The sequence below is a fragment of the Tupaia chinensis genome, unplaced genomic scaffold (assembly GCF_000334495.1).
Source record: "Tupaia chinensis unplaced genomic scaffold, TupChi_1.0 Scaffold000060_1, whole genome shotgun sequence".
In the NCBI taxonomy this organism is placed as follows: domain Eukaryota; kingdom Metazoa; phylum Chordata; class Mammalia; order Scandentia; family Tupaiidae; genus Tupaia; species Tupaia belangeri.
The window spans coordinates 2,682,021-2,699,483 of record NW_006159518.1 but is presented as its reverse complement, the minus strand read 5'-3'; the positions used below and the strand labels follow the sequence as shown (position 1 = coordinate 2,699,483).

Here is a 17,463-nt window from a genome sequence, read left to right as displayed (position 1 = left end):
ATTTTATTATTTTGAAACTATCTACTGATATATATCCCGTAGACACGGTCGTTTACATCTGCAGGAGGTTTATAAAGACTAATCATGTACCATAGTTTATGAGACATATTCTAATCTTAAGCAAAATTTCTACAAGCACTTTCCCCTTATAAAATGTTAACATATATTTAAATAGTCTAAACTTCCAAATTCTTGTAGGTTGAAATTTTTATACTGCACTTTAGAAATAAAGTTATTACTAGAAGAACCTAACACTTAGCCCAGGAGAGAGAGACAATGATATGCAGTACACTCAAAAAGATACCACCATTTTTTCTATTGATTGATAGAAAGAAATAAAGGGTTTAAATAGTTCACACAGCAGGGTATGAACTGGATCAATGTGGGATGGAGATCAGAGTCTATTCTGCCTGTCTTCTATTCTGATGACATCAGTAAGTAATGCTTCAGTGAACTGCAAATGACATTAATTTTTATGTATTGGTTTGTTTATGCTACAGTCTTCATATCTGGTTGTCAGCACTTGGGAACACTGACTAGGGTTAGTAGTCATCTCTTGCTGAAGTACTCATAAGGTTTAAGAATTCATCTTGAAGTGATAAAAAGCCCAGGTTAGAAAGAGGGCTTTTGTTTCCTTATCTGTATAACTTGATTAGGAGTCTCCTCCAAAATCTTAGCCAAGATTATCTTATTTGCTATATGTTTTGCATTTGTTGTAATTGCTGTACTTCATGATAAAGTAAATGAGATTAAGTAATATCATCACAAGTATTTTATTAAATACTTCATTTTTCTTGAAATAGCCATTTATGAAAGAATTCATGCTCTTTATAAAAATATTTTGTCTCTTAACTTCCTTTATTTTCTCTGTATTTCTGACATTTCTATATATAATCTATTGTTTGGATTTTTTTTTCCCTTGCCCTTTTTAGATTGGTCATGAAACCACAGTGGCATGACTTGCTTCCATGCAAGCTGGGAATTTGGTTTTGCCTTACACTAAAAGCATTGCCTCATCTAATCCAGGTAAAATGTACCTCTTTCACATAATATTAGATACTTTAATGCTTAATTATTCGTTAAATAATTTGTGCATGTCTGTTATCTGAATGTTGATATACAATGGATGCTTTATTTTTTTTCTATTTTTTTATTTTAAATTTATTTATTTATACTTATTTGCTGTACATCACTACAGTATACAAAATGAGATTTTCCATCCAGAATACACTGTGTATTGGCTGAATCAGGGATATTACCATATGTGTTATCATCAACAAATAATTTTCCATTTCTCGTTTCTTATATATTTTGTCTTTTTTTTCACCTTGATTCCCTACCTCTTAACCTCTGCCATTTCCCACCTTCCTCCCACACTGTCTCTGATATCTACAGTTGCTCTCCATGGCTTCCCCCCACACACACACACATTTTATTCATTCACTAAAGATTCACTAATCTAAATACTTTCAATAGCAAGCACAGCTGATATGTGCATATCTATGAACACATGTCTGACTCTAGGCATAAACCTCAGTGAGTAAAATGAACATACTATAAAGTAGTACCTAGATGGGGCTATATAGCATTCTGTAGTCATTAAATTGGTATTTTTTAATGCATTATTTAATTTCAAGAAAAACAGTTTTAGTTTTAATAGATCAAAATTTAAAAATATTAAGAGAAATTTGCTTAAGCCTTAAAGTCAGGAAAAAGGTTAGGATTCAGTTTTAACAGTAAGTAGATGAAACTGTCAACAGTCCAAGAGAAGATAAAAATCTTTTAATCTGGAAAATAAAGCATAGAAAAAAAACAGTAATGTTTTAGTTCAAAAGTCATAAAAGTTTTAAAGTGGATTTTTTATAATGTTAATGGAATTGAATAGTATTTTTAAAACTTAAACCTAATAGTTCTAAGATTATTTAGGTATTTATTCCTGTAATTTATCTCTTATATTGCTTTTAGAACATCTTAAAATTCCAAGACACTGGAAAAGGGGGGGGGGGAGACAATCTTTAGAGCAGATATAAATGTTGTAAAATTTTAATCTGCTGTTATCATTAAAGATACAACCAGTAAAAAGGAACAGAACTCAAGAAACTTGTCACCCAGAATTTTAATAGCATCTAAGTACATAATATTAAAACTAATCAAAGCAAAAAACCTTTGCATCTGTATAATTAGGCAAAAAGTATATATTTCCATCTTATTGGTAGCCTTCAGAGGAGTTTAAGACATTATGTCTTATACTGGCATTCAAAAGTTTTTTAGTCTTTTGATTGAACAATAAAATGTAGGTGCATATTTATCTAGTGATTTATCTGGCAGTTTCTCCTTTGCTAATTTAAATGATTATATCTTGTTAGAAAAATCCCAACACATAAATGTAACATTTGAAAGTAAATGTAATAATTTTTGGTATACAATTTTGAGGTAAGATTCTTAGCAATTGTAATTTTGGGGATAAATGTTTTATTTTAGAAAATAATTGTTTGGAAGCTTAGAGAGCCAGATAATTTCTTCCCACTTTATATTCATATATCAGAGCTGTTTTTCTAATTATTTTAAAGAAGCTAATGACTTTATTAGTCTGTATTTTATTTTTCCTTTTATTTAAAATTTCATAGTTGAGGGAAAATGAACTAAAAATTCCTAGTACACTTCTTTCTAGCCTATGGAAAATTATTTACCAGTTTTTCCATCAAAGTAGCTGATTTTAATAGCTGTTGCTTACAGAACCTTCTTTTGTTCACAGTTAATAGAGAAAAATTTCAGTATTTTGGTTAATACACAGGGTTTTTTTGCATTAATATAATATGCTGCTTATTAAAATAAAAAACCATAGTGCTTATATGTTATGTTCGTGAGACAGGAAGGAGGACAAAATATATTGATCAAATTGGTATGTTTACAAGGAGATGTGACAGAAAAATATTTTAGGGGAGATTTTCTTATGTTTTTTAGGTTTGATTATTATTATTTTTTTTTGCTCAGCTTTAGAATCTAGGCAGTAGGCAAACTAGAGTATGGAATAAATAGATGTTTTTAAAAGTTTTTTTAAAAATAATTTTATTTAACTTTTATTTATTTATTTACTTATTTTAATTTGACCAGAGGGACAGAGTGAGAGAGAGAAAGTGAGAAGCCACCAGGCCTGGGACTCAAACCACAGTTGGCCATATGGGACCCCAGTGCCCTCAACCACCATGCCACCTACCGGCCCCACAAGTTCTTTTTTGGAGTCAAGTTAGACTCTTGTAAAGCAGTGTAATTGTTTCATTGCATCAAATAGTAATCTTAAACACTTACTTGTTGTTTTAGCTAAGTAATATGAAATAAAGTTTATTTGGTAAAATTAACATAATTCTTGGTTAGCATGCAGATTAGTTTGCCAAACTAAAACCAATATATTATGAAGGCTTAGAGTAATAATTTAATATTTTAAATGATCTGCCCATGGTGTCTAGACCCAACAGATTAAATTATTGTTTCACCTTATCATTAATTTGTAGGAAATATACAAAAATCAGGAATTTTACAAAACTTTTTAAAATTTCTTTAAAAACTTTGCTTTCTGAAGCCAGTCAACTTCAGTTTTGAAGTTTTTACTTACGTGATGGTACCTGTTGCTTTTCAGCTTTGAAATGGTAGACATTAAGCTTCTAAGACATTTTTAAATCTAACTTTTCAATTTTGTTCTAATTACCTCTTCCTAGTAAATGCATTCCAACGAAAAAATAAAGAAAATGTTTGTCTTTAAGCAAATACTTGATATTTTAATTCTGTTTTGGGTACTTAAGATTAATTTTTCTGGTGTTCACTGACTAAATAAGGTAATACAGTAAACTGACTCAAATTGTCAGAAAGTATTTTAGGTTAATAATAAACATACAGTTTATGAAACACATCAGCAAAGCATTATTCAACATTGCTGTTAGAGGTAAGTTTTGTCTGCCCCTTTTTTTCGGTCTGCTGTGACCTTTGTATAAATGTAGCATCCATAGAATTATATAATGTAAATTCATGTGCCTTATCTACAACACTGAAATTTTTATGTAACACTTCTCTAAGACCTTCTTAAATGAATTTTAGAATTAAGAAGATGTGCTTTTAACATGAAGCAATCTGGATTGGTAATTGGTACAGTAGCCAAAAAAGCACCCTTCTAAAGCCCTAAGCATAAAAAAATTACATATATGATCTTAAACTTCCTAAACATGCACTTTATATTGATTCATCTCTGTTACAATACAGAGCTGTTGTTGTATTTTTAAATAGAAGTCCACTGATTGGAGTTCCTTGTCATCTTGGTTGTATAAACCATATTTATAATCTTGGTTTCTACATAAGACAGATTTCCAGTCTAGATTTCTTTTTAAAAAGAGTCAGACTAGCCAGCCACACTGGCACAGCAACAACACTGCTCCATGATGTTGCAGCTACATGGGAAGGTCCTGGGTCTGCACCCCAAGGTCTCCCTGTGTGTGCCAGGTGTGCATGTGCCCCTGATTCCGGCTGGCAGAGCTGTGGGAAAATTGCGATGTAGGACCTTTTTGGGAACACACCTCTATCTCTGTGTGTTTTTCTCTCGTGGAATATATGGACTTTTTTAAGTGTTTTTTTGTTTGTTTATTTTTTAGGAGTCAAATTAGACTCTTATAAAAACAGTATAACTGTATAACCATCATAGATTTTCATAACTTTCCCCTCGTCTTTCATATTTGTCTTACATCTAGATAACAGCATTTTTAGCTGCTCTACTATGGAACTTTCCAAAGGATTCAACATGATTTTCATAGAGATAACTCTGGGCCAACCAGTGGCGTCGTGGTTAGGTATCTGCATCCCACATGACTATGTAGTTCAAGCCCTGGACCTGGCTTTAGAAGCATGCAGAGCACGTGTGCATGCCTAAAATCCTGAAAGGAGGGAGAAGTAGAGGAGAAGGGATTGCAGCTTAACCATTCCTCATGGGGGTGGTCACTTTCTTACAGTCTCACATGCTCTTTCTTTCTCTCCATCTCTCTCTGTATCTCTCCCTCTATCCCATCTGGTGAGCACACACTCCTTGTAGCAAAATTTACAAAGAAAATAAACAACTCTCCTTTCCCCCTCACATTTCATGTTATTTACACAATATTTCATTGAATCATGTAATTGCAATAACAAGTATAACTGACACTAACAGGTTTAAGAGCTAACACAGCCAGCTCCTTTAAGCATATAGCAAATTAGTGAAGCAGATATCAGTTAAAAGAGTTTTATTTCTGGTGGGAACCCCTTCAGTTTCATGACAAGTTAATTGAAATTGAGCTGTAAGTACTCAGTGTAAGTGTGTAGCTAGTGGATAAGAAGCAGAGTCCAAGCTAGGAGTCAGGGATTCAGAGGCTTCTAGCTGGTGTCTTCAGGCTGGCAGAATCTGAACCCCAATCTTGTCATAGCAGCAGTTCTCTCTTTTAAAAAAAAAAAAAAAAAGAGCAATTTTTCCTATAGGGTGTACGTGTTCCCCAGAGAGACAGAGAAAGAGAGACAAAGTGAGAAGTCACCTGCCAGGGGGTATAACCATGCCACAATCCCTTCTCTTCTATTCTCCTCTTGTGATTTTGGGCTTCTATGCACAAGCGCCTGGCATGAGTTTTAAGCCACTGGGTCCAGGACTCAAACTGTGGTCAACCACGTAGGAGTCCAGCAACATAACCATTATGCCATCTGCTGGTCCCATAGCAACAGTTTTTTACCCCCAACTTCCTTCCCATTCATCCTCTAAAAACCTATTCCTTTACTACTTCAGTACATAGAAGGTTACCCAGTAGAGTTGGGAAAAGTAGCAATCTGGTCCAACTTATACTTCCAAGTTCACTTTTATTTATTTATTTTGAAAAGGTTTTTTTTGTTTTTGTTTTTGTTTTTGTTTTTTTAACTCATGACAGAGCGCAGCTGTACATATGTGAGAGTGGGAGAGAAAGAGTGGAGCACCCTGCACAGGGTTTGGTTGTGTCACAGTCCCCCTCCTCCAGTCTTCTGTCCCCTCAGATCTTGGGAATCTATGCATGAGCATAGCATATTTCCAACTGACTGGCCTGGGGATTTGAACCACAGTCACCATTTGGTACCCAGCTACTCTTGAGCGATATATTAGCTCTGTGCCATGGAGCCAGCCCCACATTTACTTTTATTACTTAGCATCTAAGATCCTAAGAAACTCCTCACTGCCTGCCCAGTTTACCAAAATTATTTTCTCTCCCCCACCCCAGAAATTGCAATGACAATAGTTTTACTCATATTTCATGTGTAAAATTTCTCTAGTCATATGTTTAGGAAAAATAGTTCAGCCGGTTCCATAAAAGTACGTTAAACACCTATCTCAACTCAGTTATGGTAGCACAGACAGATCCTGCTGCTCAGCAGGGTGAGGCCACATGGGAGACCCAGGTTCGATTGCCCACCCACCCTTAAAAGCCAGGTGCTGTGGCCAGTACCTATAATCCCAGCCACTTGGGAGGCTGAAGGAAGAGGACTGACAGAGCGTGCTTCAGTCTAACACCACCAGCACACAGGCACACAGCCCAAAACAAACAGAACCCTCCCACACCCATACTACACCTCAGGACAAGGCATTACAAGGGGTATAGAAGTGAATACAATTCTGGGGCCTTAACATCAGATAGCAGTTACAACATCTGAATTTTTTTTTTTTAATAGAGGTTTTTGCTATAGGGCGTTGCGCTCGCCAGAAAGAGAGAGACAGAGAGACAGAAAGCGAGAAATCACCCCCCAGGGGGGATGGCCACACCACAATCCCTTCTCCTCCGTTCTCCTCTCGGGATCTTGGGTACACATGCACACGCGCCCAGTGTGAGTTTAAGCCACTTCGTCTGGGACTCAAACCACAGTCGACTACATGGGAGTCCAGCGACATAGCCATTACGCCAACTGCTGATCCCACGACACCTAAATTTAACCATGATACAGTGACTTTTGTAGATCTTCAGAAAAGTAAGGTTGTCTCTGTTTAAGATGACCAAGGAAAACTGAGAAGAGGAGCCACTTGAACTGTGTGTTCAAAGATGAATAGACACTTAATGGTGAAGTGCCCACTTGTGCAGTAGGTAGTACAGAAAGATAATTTCACAGATATAGTCTTCTCTGACAATAATGCTGTGGTAAGGCTGAAAGAAAGCTGAGAAAAAAGGACATCACATATCCATTACTGTCTTCTTTTTTTTGGAGAGGTTTTTGCTATAGGGCAAGTGCGCTCGCAAGACAGACAGAGAGACAGAGAGATAGAAAGTGAGAAATCACCCCCCCCCCCAGGGGGATGGCCACACCACAATCCCTTCTCCTCCGTTCTCCTCTCGGAATCTTGGGCACGTACACACACGTGCCCAGCATGAGTTTTAAGCCACTGGGTCCAGAACGCAAACTGCGGTCGACTACGTGGGAGTCCAGCGACATACCATTACTGTCTTCTAAGGCTATTTCCTAGATGTCTAGATTCTAAGTGTACACATTTAGGAATTTATATTCTAACAGATAAATCCAGTAGGACAAGTCTAAAAAGGACATTTAAACAGGATTAAGTTAGTTGATAGGTAGTAAAACTTTTTTTTCAACCGCAAATGAAAACTAAGAAACGCTTCAGAAATTTGCGTGTCATCCTTGCACAGGGGCCATACTAATCTTCTCTGTATCGTTCCAATTTTAGTCCATGTGCTGCCGAAGTGAGCATGCAAAACATTGTCATTACACACATATGTCAAAGATAGTGGAGATTACTAGGAATGATAGAAATAAAGTGCGTAATGGCTATGAAATGGGCAGAAAATACTTGAAATCATCCTGTGATCAGGCAAGTTAGAAGTATAAATATGTCTTTGATAGTTCCCTTGCCTGTTTTCTTTTCCTTTTTTTTTTTTTTTTTTAAGATAGGATCTCATCATGTCATGAGCCTCCTGTCTCTGCCTGCCAGCTGAGAAGATGATGTCTACCACCATACCCAGCTCTCATGCTGTGTTGCCTAGGCCAGCCTCTAGCACAGAAATCCTCCCTTACCCTCTCCAAGTTGCTGAGACTACTGGGGCACACCACTGTACTGTCCTTTAGGTTGGGTTTGGACCAGGAATTGAGCCTGGGTCTCCTCCCATGTGGTCCCAGCTCACAGCGCACCACGGTGGTGCTAGGCCTCTCCTTGCTTTGTGAGAAGGTCTTATTACTTCTAGCACTGTTTATTTTTGTTAGCTTGTTTGTTTGTTTTTTAATTCATTCATTTATTTTTTTAATTTTGACCAGAGAGAGAGACAGAGAAATTGAGAAAACAAGCCACCAGGTCCAGGACTCTAATCTGGTCAGCCATATGGGAGTGTCTAGCACCTTAACCACTACGCCACCTACTGGCCCCAAGCACTAGGTTTTGTTTCTTTATTCTAAAAAGATACAGAAGTGTCAGGAAAACTATAAGAACTGATAGATTAAAAGTATAAAGCGAAGGAATGGAAAGCTCTTATACTTGGTGTGTATTAAATATTTCATAATGTTAAATTAATATCAAACATTTCCCCACATTGTCAATATCCAAGGAGAAGCTTGGATGTTGCTACATTAGCAGAATTAGGCCCCATATCTTTCATGTACCCAAAGAGGCAGAAAAGTCAAAAGCCTAGTGAAAACGTAAAGGAAAAGAATATGGAGGGAGTTTGTCACTTGGTAAGTAGATGGAAGGCTAGTGCGTGCTTAAAGAAGTGAGAGAGTATTTAAGAGAAGTGAAATGCAGCACTATATTCAGAGAAACTGTGGAACCTGAGAAAGTGTTTCGATAGCTACAAAAGTAAGTAGAATGGTCAGCAGAAGACATGGATTATGACAAGCAACTTGAGCTACGCAAAGAGAGAGTTTACGCTAAGCCGTGAACTTTATTGTAACATTACAAATATAGCCCCCGTGACACACACCTTACCAGTCTGTCTCTATTCCCAAGACAGTTTTGAGGGATTACATGTTCTCTTGGCATCGGACTGAGCCAATCTTTCTGCAGATTGCATTTAGCCTATAACCCCAGGAAATTTTTCTGACCTCCAAAATGCCCTTCTTGGATATTTTTACATTGATCATATATTCTACAGCCATGAAAGTAGCTAGTAGTTGATGAACTATGATCAATGTGATGTACATATTTTCAACTTGACTCTTAAACTTATTTGATTTTTGTGTGTGTTGCAGCCTCATATACTTGGGCCCATTATGATTTAAGTTAAGACCATCTATTTTTCATACAAAATAAAGTGCCAGATATCCCAAGTGGTTACCAATCTAAATCACGCAGTCATAGTTCTCTACATTTTCTGAGATCAGACAGAAGTTAAATGGCATTCATTTGCTTAATAGTTCGATTTTCTGGGAAATCACATTCCAGCTTCTCTCTTCCTGATATGTTACATTTCCCAGTGACATAATTTATAAAATATAAAACTCATTTAGGTGCACATTGCCTAAAGTTGTAAATTTTTCATATCATTAAGTCCTAGTCATATCCTTTTTCATAATTAGGCTGATGTAACCTGAAACAGTTAAATAAAAATTATCTAGGAAGTTTCCAGCATGCACATTCCCACCCCTGTTGGGTCTTCTAGGTTGCCTAGGAACAATGGCTGAGAAAATAGAGGAATCTTCTCTGCATTGCTCTGCCTTTTTCTTTTCAAAAAAAAAAGTTGCCTCAGAGAGCAAAGGGAGTACTGTACTTAAAGAGCTAGCTACAAGTGGCAGCAGCCCCCTCCCAAGAAGCTTCTCCCATGAGCCTGCAACTGTGGACAAGCCTGGCGGTCACCCTCCCTTAGGACTCCCACTCACTCCCTCAGAAACCTAGCAAACGAAACATTCACAGCTAATTAGCAGAAAAGAAAGCTTTAAAAGGCTAAGGGGCATTATTGGCAAGCTGAGTTGCCTGCCCTTCTATGTAGTTAAACTTAGATTTTTCAAGGGATCAGGCTTTTTATTTTTAGTAATTAAAAAATTATTTTAAGTTCAAACATATTTTACATAGAGGATACCTGAACAAACAAAAAGGGATAGAGAAACTCATCTGAATTTTTTTTTAAGAGGTTTTTGCTATAGAGTGCGTTCGCTCACCAGAAAGACAGGGAGACAGAAAGTGAGAAATCAGGCCATGCCGCAATCCCTTCTTCATTCTCCTCTCAGGATCTTGGGCACGCACTCACACACTCCCGGCATGAATTTAAACCACTAGGGTCTGGGACTCAAACTGCAGTCTGCTACAAAGGAGTCCAGTGACATAGCCATTACACCAACTGTTGGTCCCTGAATTTTTATAAGACTAAAATTATTGCTACAGAAGGACAAAAAGGTTCAGAAAAATGGGAAACATATCACAATGTAAGGTAAATTCTTTCGACTCTCTGAAAGGAGGGCATGAGAGGCAAATATCCAGAGCTCTAAAGACAAAATAAAGAGTTGTATAAGTTATTACTAAGTGTAGAAAAGCCACAGAACGTTAGTTGGGTAAGATGATGGAGATCTATAGTCCCATGAGTTTCATATTTTACAGACGAAAAGTACTTAGAGTCAGATTGGTGAAGCAGTTGGCACAACTAATGGTAAAAATGAAACAAGTAGATGAAAAAATGTTTAAATACAGAAATTTAAAAATACTTTGTCAACAGTTGGGTAACTAGAGCTTTATTCTAAGAGTAATAAACTGATCTTCAACTTCATATCAGAGTATTCAGGCTGATTGTAATTATTATAAAATTGAAGATTTTTCTGTTCAATTGTAGCAGAATAGATGACTTCTACAATCTTTCTTTTTTTGTTTTTTTTTTTTTTTTTAAGAGGTTTTTGCTACAGGGTATGTGCGCTCACCAGGCAGACAGAGAGAGACAGACAGAAAGTGAGAAATCACCCCCACAAGGGGGATGGCCACGCCACAATCCCTTCTCCTCCACTCTCCTCTCGGGATCTTGGGCATTGCACGCACACGCGCCCGGCATGAGATTTAAGCCACCGGGTCCAGGACGTGAACCATGGTCGACTACATGGGAGTCCCGCAACATTGCCATTACGCTAATTGCTAGTCCCTCTACAATCTTTCTTTAAGCCCAAATGGAAAAAGTAACTTTTAGGCTTTGCTTCTCCTTGAATACTACTACTATCTCAGGCAAAGGAAGGCTTCTGGTTTTCTGGTTTGTTTTTTTGTTTGTTTAAGTTCCTGTGGAAGCAAAGTAAAAGTTCATAAGAACAGAATGGATGGAGAGGAGAAAACTTATGTAGCTGTGAAGGCCCTGATGCCATTATGTCCAGTTGATATCTTCTGATGGTCACGAATTTATTGTAAAAAGAGGACATGCACTAACATTAGGAACAATAAAAGCCATGTTGAGTGGCCCAGGTCAGTTTGCTGAGAACGAAACCAATGAGGTCAGTTTTATAGAACTTCCTTCACATGTGCTATCAAAGTATGCGTGTATTTTACCTACAAGGTTAACCATACTAACAGCTCCACCAAGATTCCTGAATTCCCAATTGCACCTGAAATTGCACTGGAATTGCTGATGGCTGCGAACTTCCTAGATTGTTAAATAAGAAAAAATTATAATAGACTGTTAACATTTTCAATATTTAAGACTTGTAGCTCAGTTAGTAATATTTTTCATATTGAACATGTTGCCTGTATGCAGTTGAACTATAAAAGTTTATTTATTGCGAAGCAGATTATCTTCTGTTTCTTTGCATAGGAACCAGAGTCGAATTTGTTTGCTACATCAAGGATGTTTTCACTAACTGAGAAATAAATAAGTATGCCAATTCGTAGGTGGTTTTGCCTTATTCTTTGGATGTAACTTTTAAAATTAGAGCAGTTATGACAGTAAATGCTGAAATTTAGGTATAAATGAACATGTACTACAGATAAACAAAGGGGCTAAGTAATTTTATGTTTCTAGTATTTTTTTTAAAAACCTATTCTGATCTTATAGCCACCGTAAGCATTACTCAAGTTTTGCAAATAATTGAATTATAAACATGTTTATATTAATAACTTAGCCAAAAATATTGATTTTTATAAATTGCAGAGAATAAGAGTTGAAATTTCCTATGTGTCTTTTGTTAAACTGCAGTATTGTTTACGTATATCTTTTTGTTTATTGCTACAACTTAAGAACTTGATTTAAAAGCAATTTCAGAAGATTACTAAGTAAAGCTTTCAGAGTAGTAAATATTTGAACTATAGCCATGTGGTCAATAAGTAAACTACATGACATAGAATTTCTTGTGCATTGTGCATTTGGGACAATTCAAAGTACTGACTGTAAAGCTTCCTTTGCAATTTTCATTCTTCCTTCATAGTCTTTTCTTGTGATTAAACTTCTGATTGTTTTAAAAAAAAGGCGGGGGGGGGGGACCAGCAGTTAGCTTAATGGCTATGTCACTGGACTCCCATGTAGTCGACCATGGTTCAAGTCCTGGACCCAGTGGCTTAAACTCATGCCAGGTATGTGTGCGTACATGCCCAAGATCCCTAGAGGAGAATGGACAAGGCATTGAGCGTGGCCATCCCCCCTGGGGGGTGATTTCTCACTTTCTGTCTCTCTGTCTTTCTCTGTCTTTTTGGCGAGCACACACACCCTATAGCAAAAAACCTCTCAAAAAAAAAGAAAAAGAAAAGAAAAGAAAAGAAAAGAAAAGAAAGAAAGAAAGAAAGAAAGAAAGAAAGAAATGGAACATCCTCTCTCTTTTTTCCAGCTACCTCTCCTCAGAGCTCTTCCATGGTCCTTGTTCCCATTGGGACAGGCAGAATTTCCCCACTCACAGCACTCTAGATCAGTGCCCTTTAGCATAGTGGTTCAGTCCTGTGTATAGGGAACCAGATCCCACATGGTAAACTGCAATTCAAATCCTAGCCTTGGTGGCTTGAAAAACATCCCACGCCACATGTGTATGCATATTCAAAATCCTAATGGGATGGAGAAATGGAGGCAAAAATATTGTAGTTTGACCACACCTCATTGGGAGTGTTTTCTCGCTCATGGATACAGGCCCACATGCAGGTGTACACACCCTATGGCAATTAGGAAACAAAATAGAGGATAAAAGAAAAATGCTCTTCTAAGCAAAAGTAAACCAAAAACATGACAAACAGTGCCAACTCAGTGTTATTTTTCACTTAAATAAATCATGTCAAGAACATTAAAAGAAAGAATTATGTATGGGTATTCTCCATCTCACAGGTCACTAACCTAGGAAATACTCTGGCTTAGTTAAATTGTTGTCATCATTCTGAAGTCTTTCATCATCAGGCCAACTCAAAAAGTCCCATGGTTGGGGACCAGCAGTTAGCATAATGGCTATGTCGCTGGACTCCCACGTAGTTGCATCCTGGACCCAGTGACTTAAACCTCACGCTGGGCGCATGTGCGTGCATTCCCAAGATCCTGAGAGGAGAACGGAGGAGAAGGGATTGCAGTGTGGCCATCCCCCCTGGGGGGTGATTTCTCGCTTTCTGTCTCTCTGTCTGTCTGGCAAGTGCACACGCCCTGTAGCAAAAACCTTTAAAAAAAAAAGTTCCATGTATGTTCTTGGTGCTAACTTTGTAGCATTTACTATTTGGTATTTATATATCACAAGACATTGATGGACTGTGGTAAGGTATGGATCATCCTGACTATCCAGCTGCTTAAAATTTTTTCTAGTTTATGCCACATGTCTTTCTATCACTGGTTGATAGGAAGGGGGCTTTCTGTTGATGCTAGCCATTTGGGGACTCAACAGTGTCTTCACCAGCTTCTAGCTATGCTCATCTGGAACATGTGTCCCCCTGCTCACTGGCAGGAAGAGAGCTGGAGGATTGCACAAGCTTTTTTGTAGGTTGGTTTGGAAATGCCGTATAATACTTCTGTCCACAGAACTAGTCCCATAACCCACCAAATCCTAAAAGGATAAAGAGATGAGTCCAGCAGTTAGCGTAATGGCTATGTTGATAGACTCCCATGTAGTCGACTGTGGTTCGCATCCCAGACCCGGTGGCTTAAAACTTACGCCGGGCGCGTGTGCGTGTGTGCCCAAGATCCCAAGAGGAGAACAGAGGAGAAGGGATTGCAGCATGGCCATACCCCTGGGGGGTGATTTTCTCGCTTTCTATCTCTCTGTCTCTGTCTGTCTGGCGAGCACACGCACCCTATAGCAAAAAAAAAAAAAAAAAAGAATAAAGAGATACAGGGAAGCACACGGAATTTTGGATGAGCGTTCTTTCTTCCAGTAATTTATTCAGCAAATATTTACTGAGTGCTTACTATGTGGTACGTATTCTTTTAAGCCCTAAATTAAAAAACAGAAGCAGGGACCAGCAGTTGACATAATGGCTACTGCTGGACTCCCAAGTAGTCGACTGTGGTTCAAGTCCCAGACCTGGTGGCTTAAACTCACTCTGGGCATGTGTGTGTGTGTACGTGCCCAAGATCTTGAGAGGAGAATGGAGGAGAAGGGATTGCGGCGTAGCCATCCCCCCGGGGGGTGATTTTTTACTTTCTTTCTCTCTATCTCTGTCTTTCTGGAGAGTGCACGTACCCTATAGCGTAAACCTCTCCAAAAAAAAAAAAAGAAAGAAAAACAGAAATAAACTCTGTTCTCTTAGAGTTTATACTTCATTTTCCTTTTTTTATTCATATTTGTAGTTATTCATAACGTATTATTTAAGGACAACTATTATGTCTTGCCATATAATTCCCATATGTCCTAAGTACAACTCATATAATAGAGGTTCAATATAGAAGTTTATGGGACCAGCAGGTGGTGTGGTGGTTAAGGCACTGGACACTCCCACATGGCTGGCCACGGTTTGCGTCCTAGACCTGGTGACTTGCTTTCTCACTTTCCTTCTCTTCCTCTCTATGTCTCTCTCTGGTCAAATCAAAATAAAATAAATGAATGAATAAAAGTAAATAAATAATTTTTTGAAAACAAGTTTAAATAAATATGTCTGTGTTGATAGCTTCTAGTGCAGGAGCTCATGTGCCAGTTACTTCCAGAGAATACTCATAACATGCACTCCTCAAGTTAGCCGTAGTTTTAATTGTCAGACTTTGTGCTTGTTATCTGTGTTGGTAAGCTTTGACTAAGTATTAAGAGAGTTGCTTCTAGAATAAAAACATTTTGTTCGTGGTTTCACCCATAGAGATTATAAACTCCTTGAAAATAGGACCTTTAAAAGAATGCAAAGTATCTAGTTTTAATACAGTATTATGAACTAAACCTAGGCAACCCAGAGGCCTAATCAATTAAAGAAAACATGAATCCATTTATTCAATATTTATTAAGCTTCTACAATATACCAGGCAGTACAGTGGGCCTTTGTGGATGGTTAAGTTTATATCCATAGGAAACCTACAACTGCCTGTGTAGATGAACTGGGGTTTACGCTGGACTCAAAATGAGGTTTTTGTATTTATTTTCTTTACTTAACAATTTTATTCCCTTGAATTAGTCCCTCATGAGGAATGGGGAGGAGGTTGAAAATAACTGATCTTGTTTAATCTCTTTTGCATACGTGAAACCTCCCCAGAATATACATTTAAAAATAGCCACCTCGTCTCTTATTGAATACTTTCTCCAACGTCAGTCTATTTCATTTTCAGGGAGTTTTAATTATTAGAAAGCTGTTCCTTATATTTATCCAAAGTGAAAACTACAATCTCTGGAATCATATATAGTGATTTCTACCATTTTTTCCTGTAATGACACTTAAATATTCTGATGGAATATTTACCAGGTCATCTTTAACCTTATAATCTCCAATCCCTTGTAAGATGTAGTTTTAAACTGCCTGACCATTTGATCAGCTTTATTTTCAAGTCTTCCTGTTTGTCGGTGCATCTTAAAGTGGCACCCCAAATGGTCCACAAAAATGGTTGGCCCAATGTAAAAGTTGTTCAGTGGGGTAGAATTGTTTGAGACCATGGGTTTAAGGAAGCAATGCTTCCTGGAGTGGGCATATTATAATTTGAAAATATAAGTAAGATATGAAGAAAAGAAAAATCATGAGAAAAAATTTTTAAATACTTAGAAATGGAGTGAAAGGAAGATAAAATTGGTTGCCTAGAACAGTGAATGAAACTAAGAAGCACATTAAAATTCCTGAATTAGGTGGAGTAGGTTAATATATTTGGGTGCTCCAAAATCTTCAGAGAAGTGTGTTTTGGTATCAAATGGGTATTTCAAAGAGGAAATTTTAGTGGAATTATGTGCTTTAGTAGAAGAAGAAACATTAGCAGACAAATGTTCAAATTTTTCAGGATCACTAGGAAGACGTTGCTATTACTCCACAAAGGTCTTTGCACTGAGAGGAAGAGGATGCAGATAAGCAAGAAGATACAGGATTTGGTAGAGGGAGTTTTGAGGTGTAAAAATTTACCCTTTCTTTGTATTTTTGTCAAAATGATGAAGTAATAATAAAAAATAGCTGGCTCATATAAGGTCTGTGCAAGATATCATTCTAAGAGTTTCACAAGTAATAACACATTTAATCTTCACAACACTCTGTGAGTTGGGTACTTTCATTATCCCCAGTTTATGGACAAGAAAACTGACCCAGAGAGGAATGTAGTAGTTTGCTGAATGTCACATAGCTAATAATATGACAGTGCTGGTCTCATAATCCAGAAAGTCTGGCTCCAAAATCTGTCCTCGTAATCATAATATTTTATATTGCTGTACAATGATTGATTTCAACCTCCTTTCTTTCACCTCTCATAAATAACTACTCTGTGCCCTTCTTTTCTTACATGGTGCCACATTTCCTACTTCCCTCAAGAGGTCAATGCCTTCCTCATTTTTTCTGCTTCCCTACTATTAAAACCTACTTTGTGGAAAGAAGCTAATAAGCTCATTCATTCATTCATTCATTCATACCAAGGTATACTTGATAGACATGGTTTAATATAAAACAGTACTCCCCTAGGGTTGAATTTTTTAAAGGGTGGAGGAGAGTGCAGGGATGAAGGGATTATAAAACCTTAACCCAGAACTCGATTGAAGTTTAAAGTCTAAATGGGCGTGGGAGCATGTGTAAGTTGAGTACGTGACCATCTGTGCTCTTCAAATTATACCACTGTTGGGACCAGCAGTTGGCATAATGGCTGTGTCGCTGGTCTCCCAAGTAGTCAATCACAGTTCGAGTCCTAGACCCGGTGGTTTAAACTCACGCAGGGCATGTGTGCGTGAGGAGAACGGAGGAGAAGGGATTGTGACATGGCCATCCGCCCTGGGGGGGTGATTTCTCGCTTTCTGTCTCTTTGTCTCTCTCTCTCTCTCTCTTTCTGGCGAGTGCACCCCTATACAAAAACCTAACCCCCCCAAAAAAAAAAATATATATATGTATATATATGTATATATATATAGTTTAACTGGCTCAGGGCTTCTGGGAATCCTTCTAGTAGAAATGAAGTAGGGACATAAAGCAGG

General features: G+C 37.6%; 1 protein-coding gene, 1 non-coding gene and 1 pseudogene across 2 annotated transcripts in view; 2 read left to right on the top strand and 1 right to left on the bottom strand.

Annotated features, from left to right (window-relative positions):
* DNAJC1 (DnaJ heat shock protein family (Hsp40) member C1) overlaps nucleotides 1–17,463 on the top strand; it is a gene marked incomplete at its 5' end in the record, with an annotated part of 214,976 nt that overhangs the window by 106,390 nt on the left and 91,123 nt on the right. Inside the window, one exon of the mRNA XM_006141626.1 lies at nucleotides 933–1,026. Within this exon, the coding sequence (XP_006141688.1) occupies nucleotides 933–1,026 (94 nt within the window). The remainder of the gene's footprint in view (nucleotides 1–932; nucleotides 1,027–17,463) is intronic.
* On the bottom strand, nucleotides 7,623–7,729 carry LOC114010130 (U6 spliceosomal RNA). The gene has a single exon (XR_003551503.1). It is a non-coding gene; the product is annotated as a U6 spliceosomal RNA (small nuclear RNA).
* LOC102481037 (elongin-C pseudogene) lies at nucleotides 11,253–11,588 on the top strand (annotated as a pseudogene).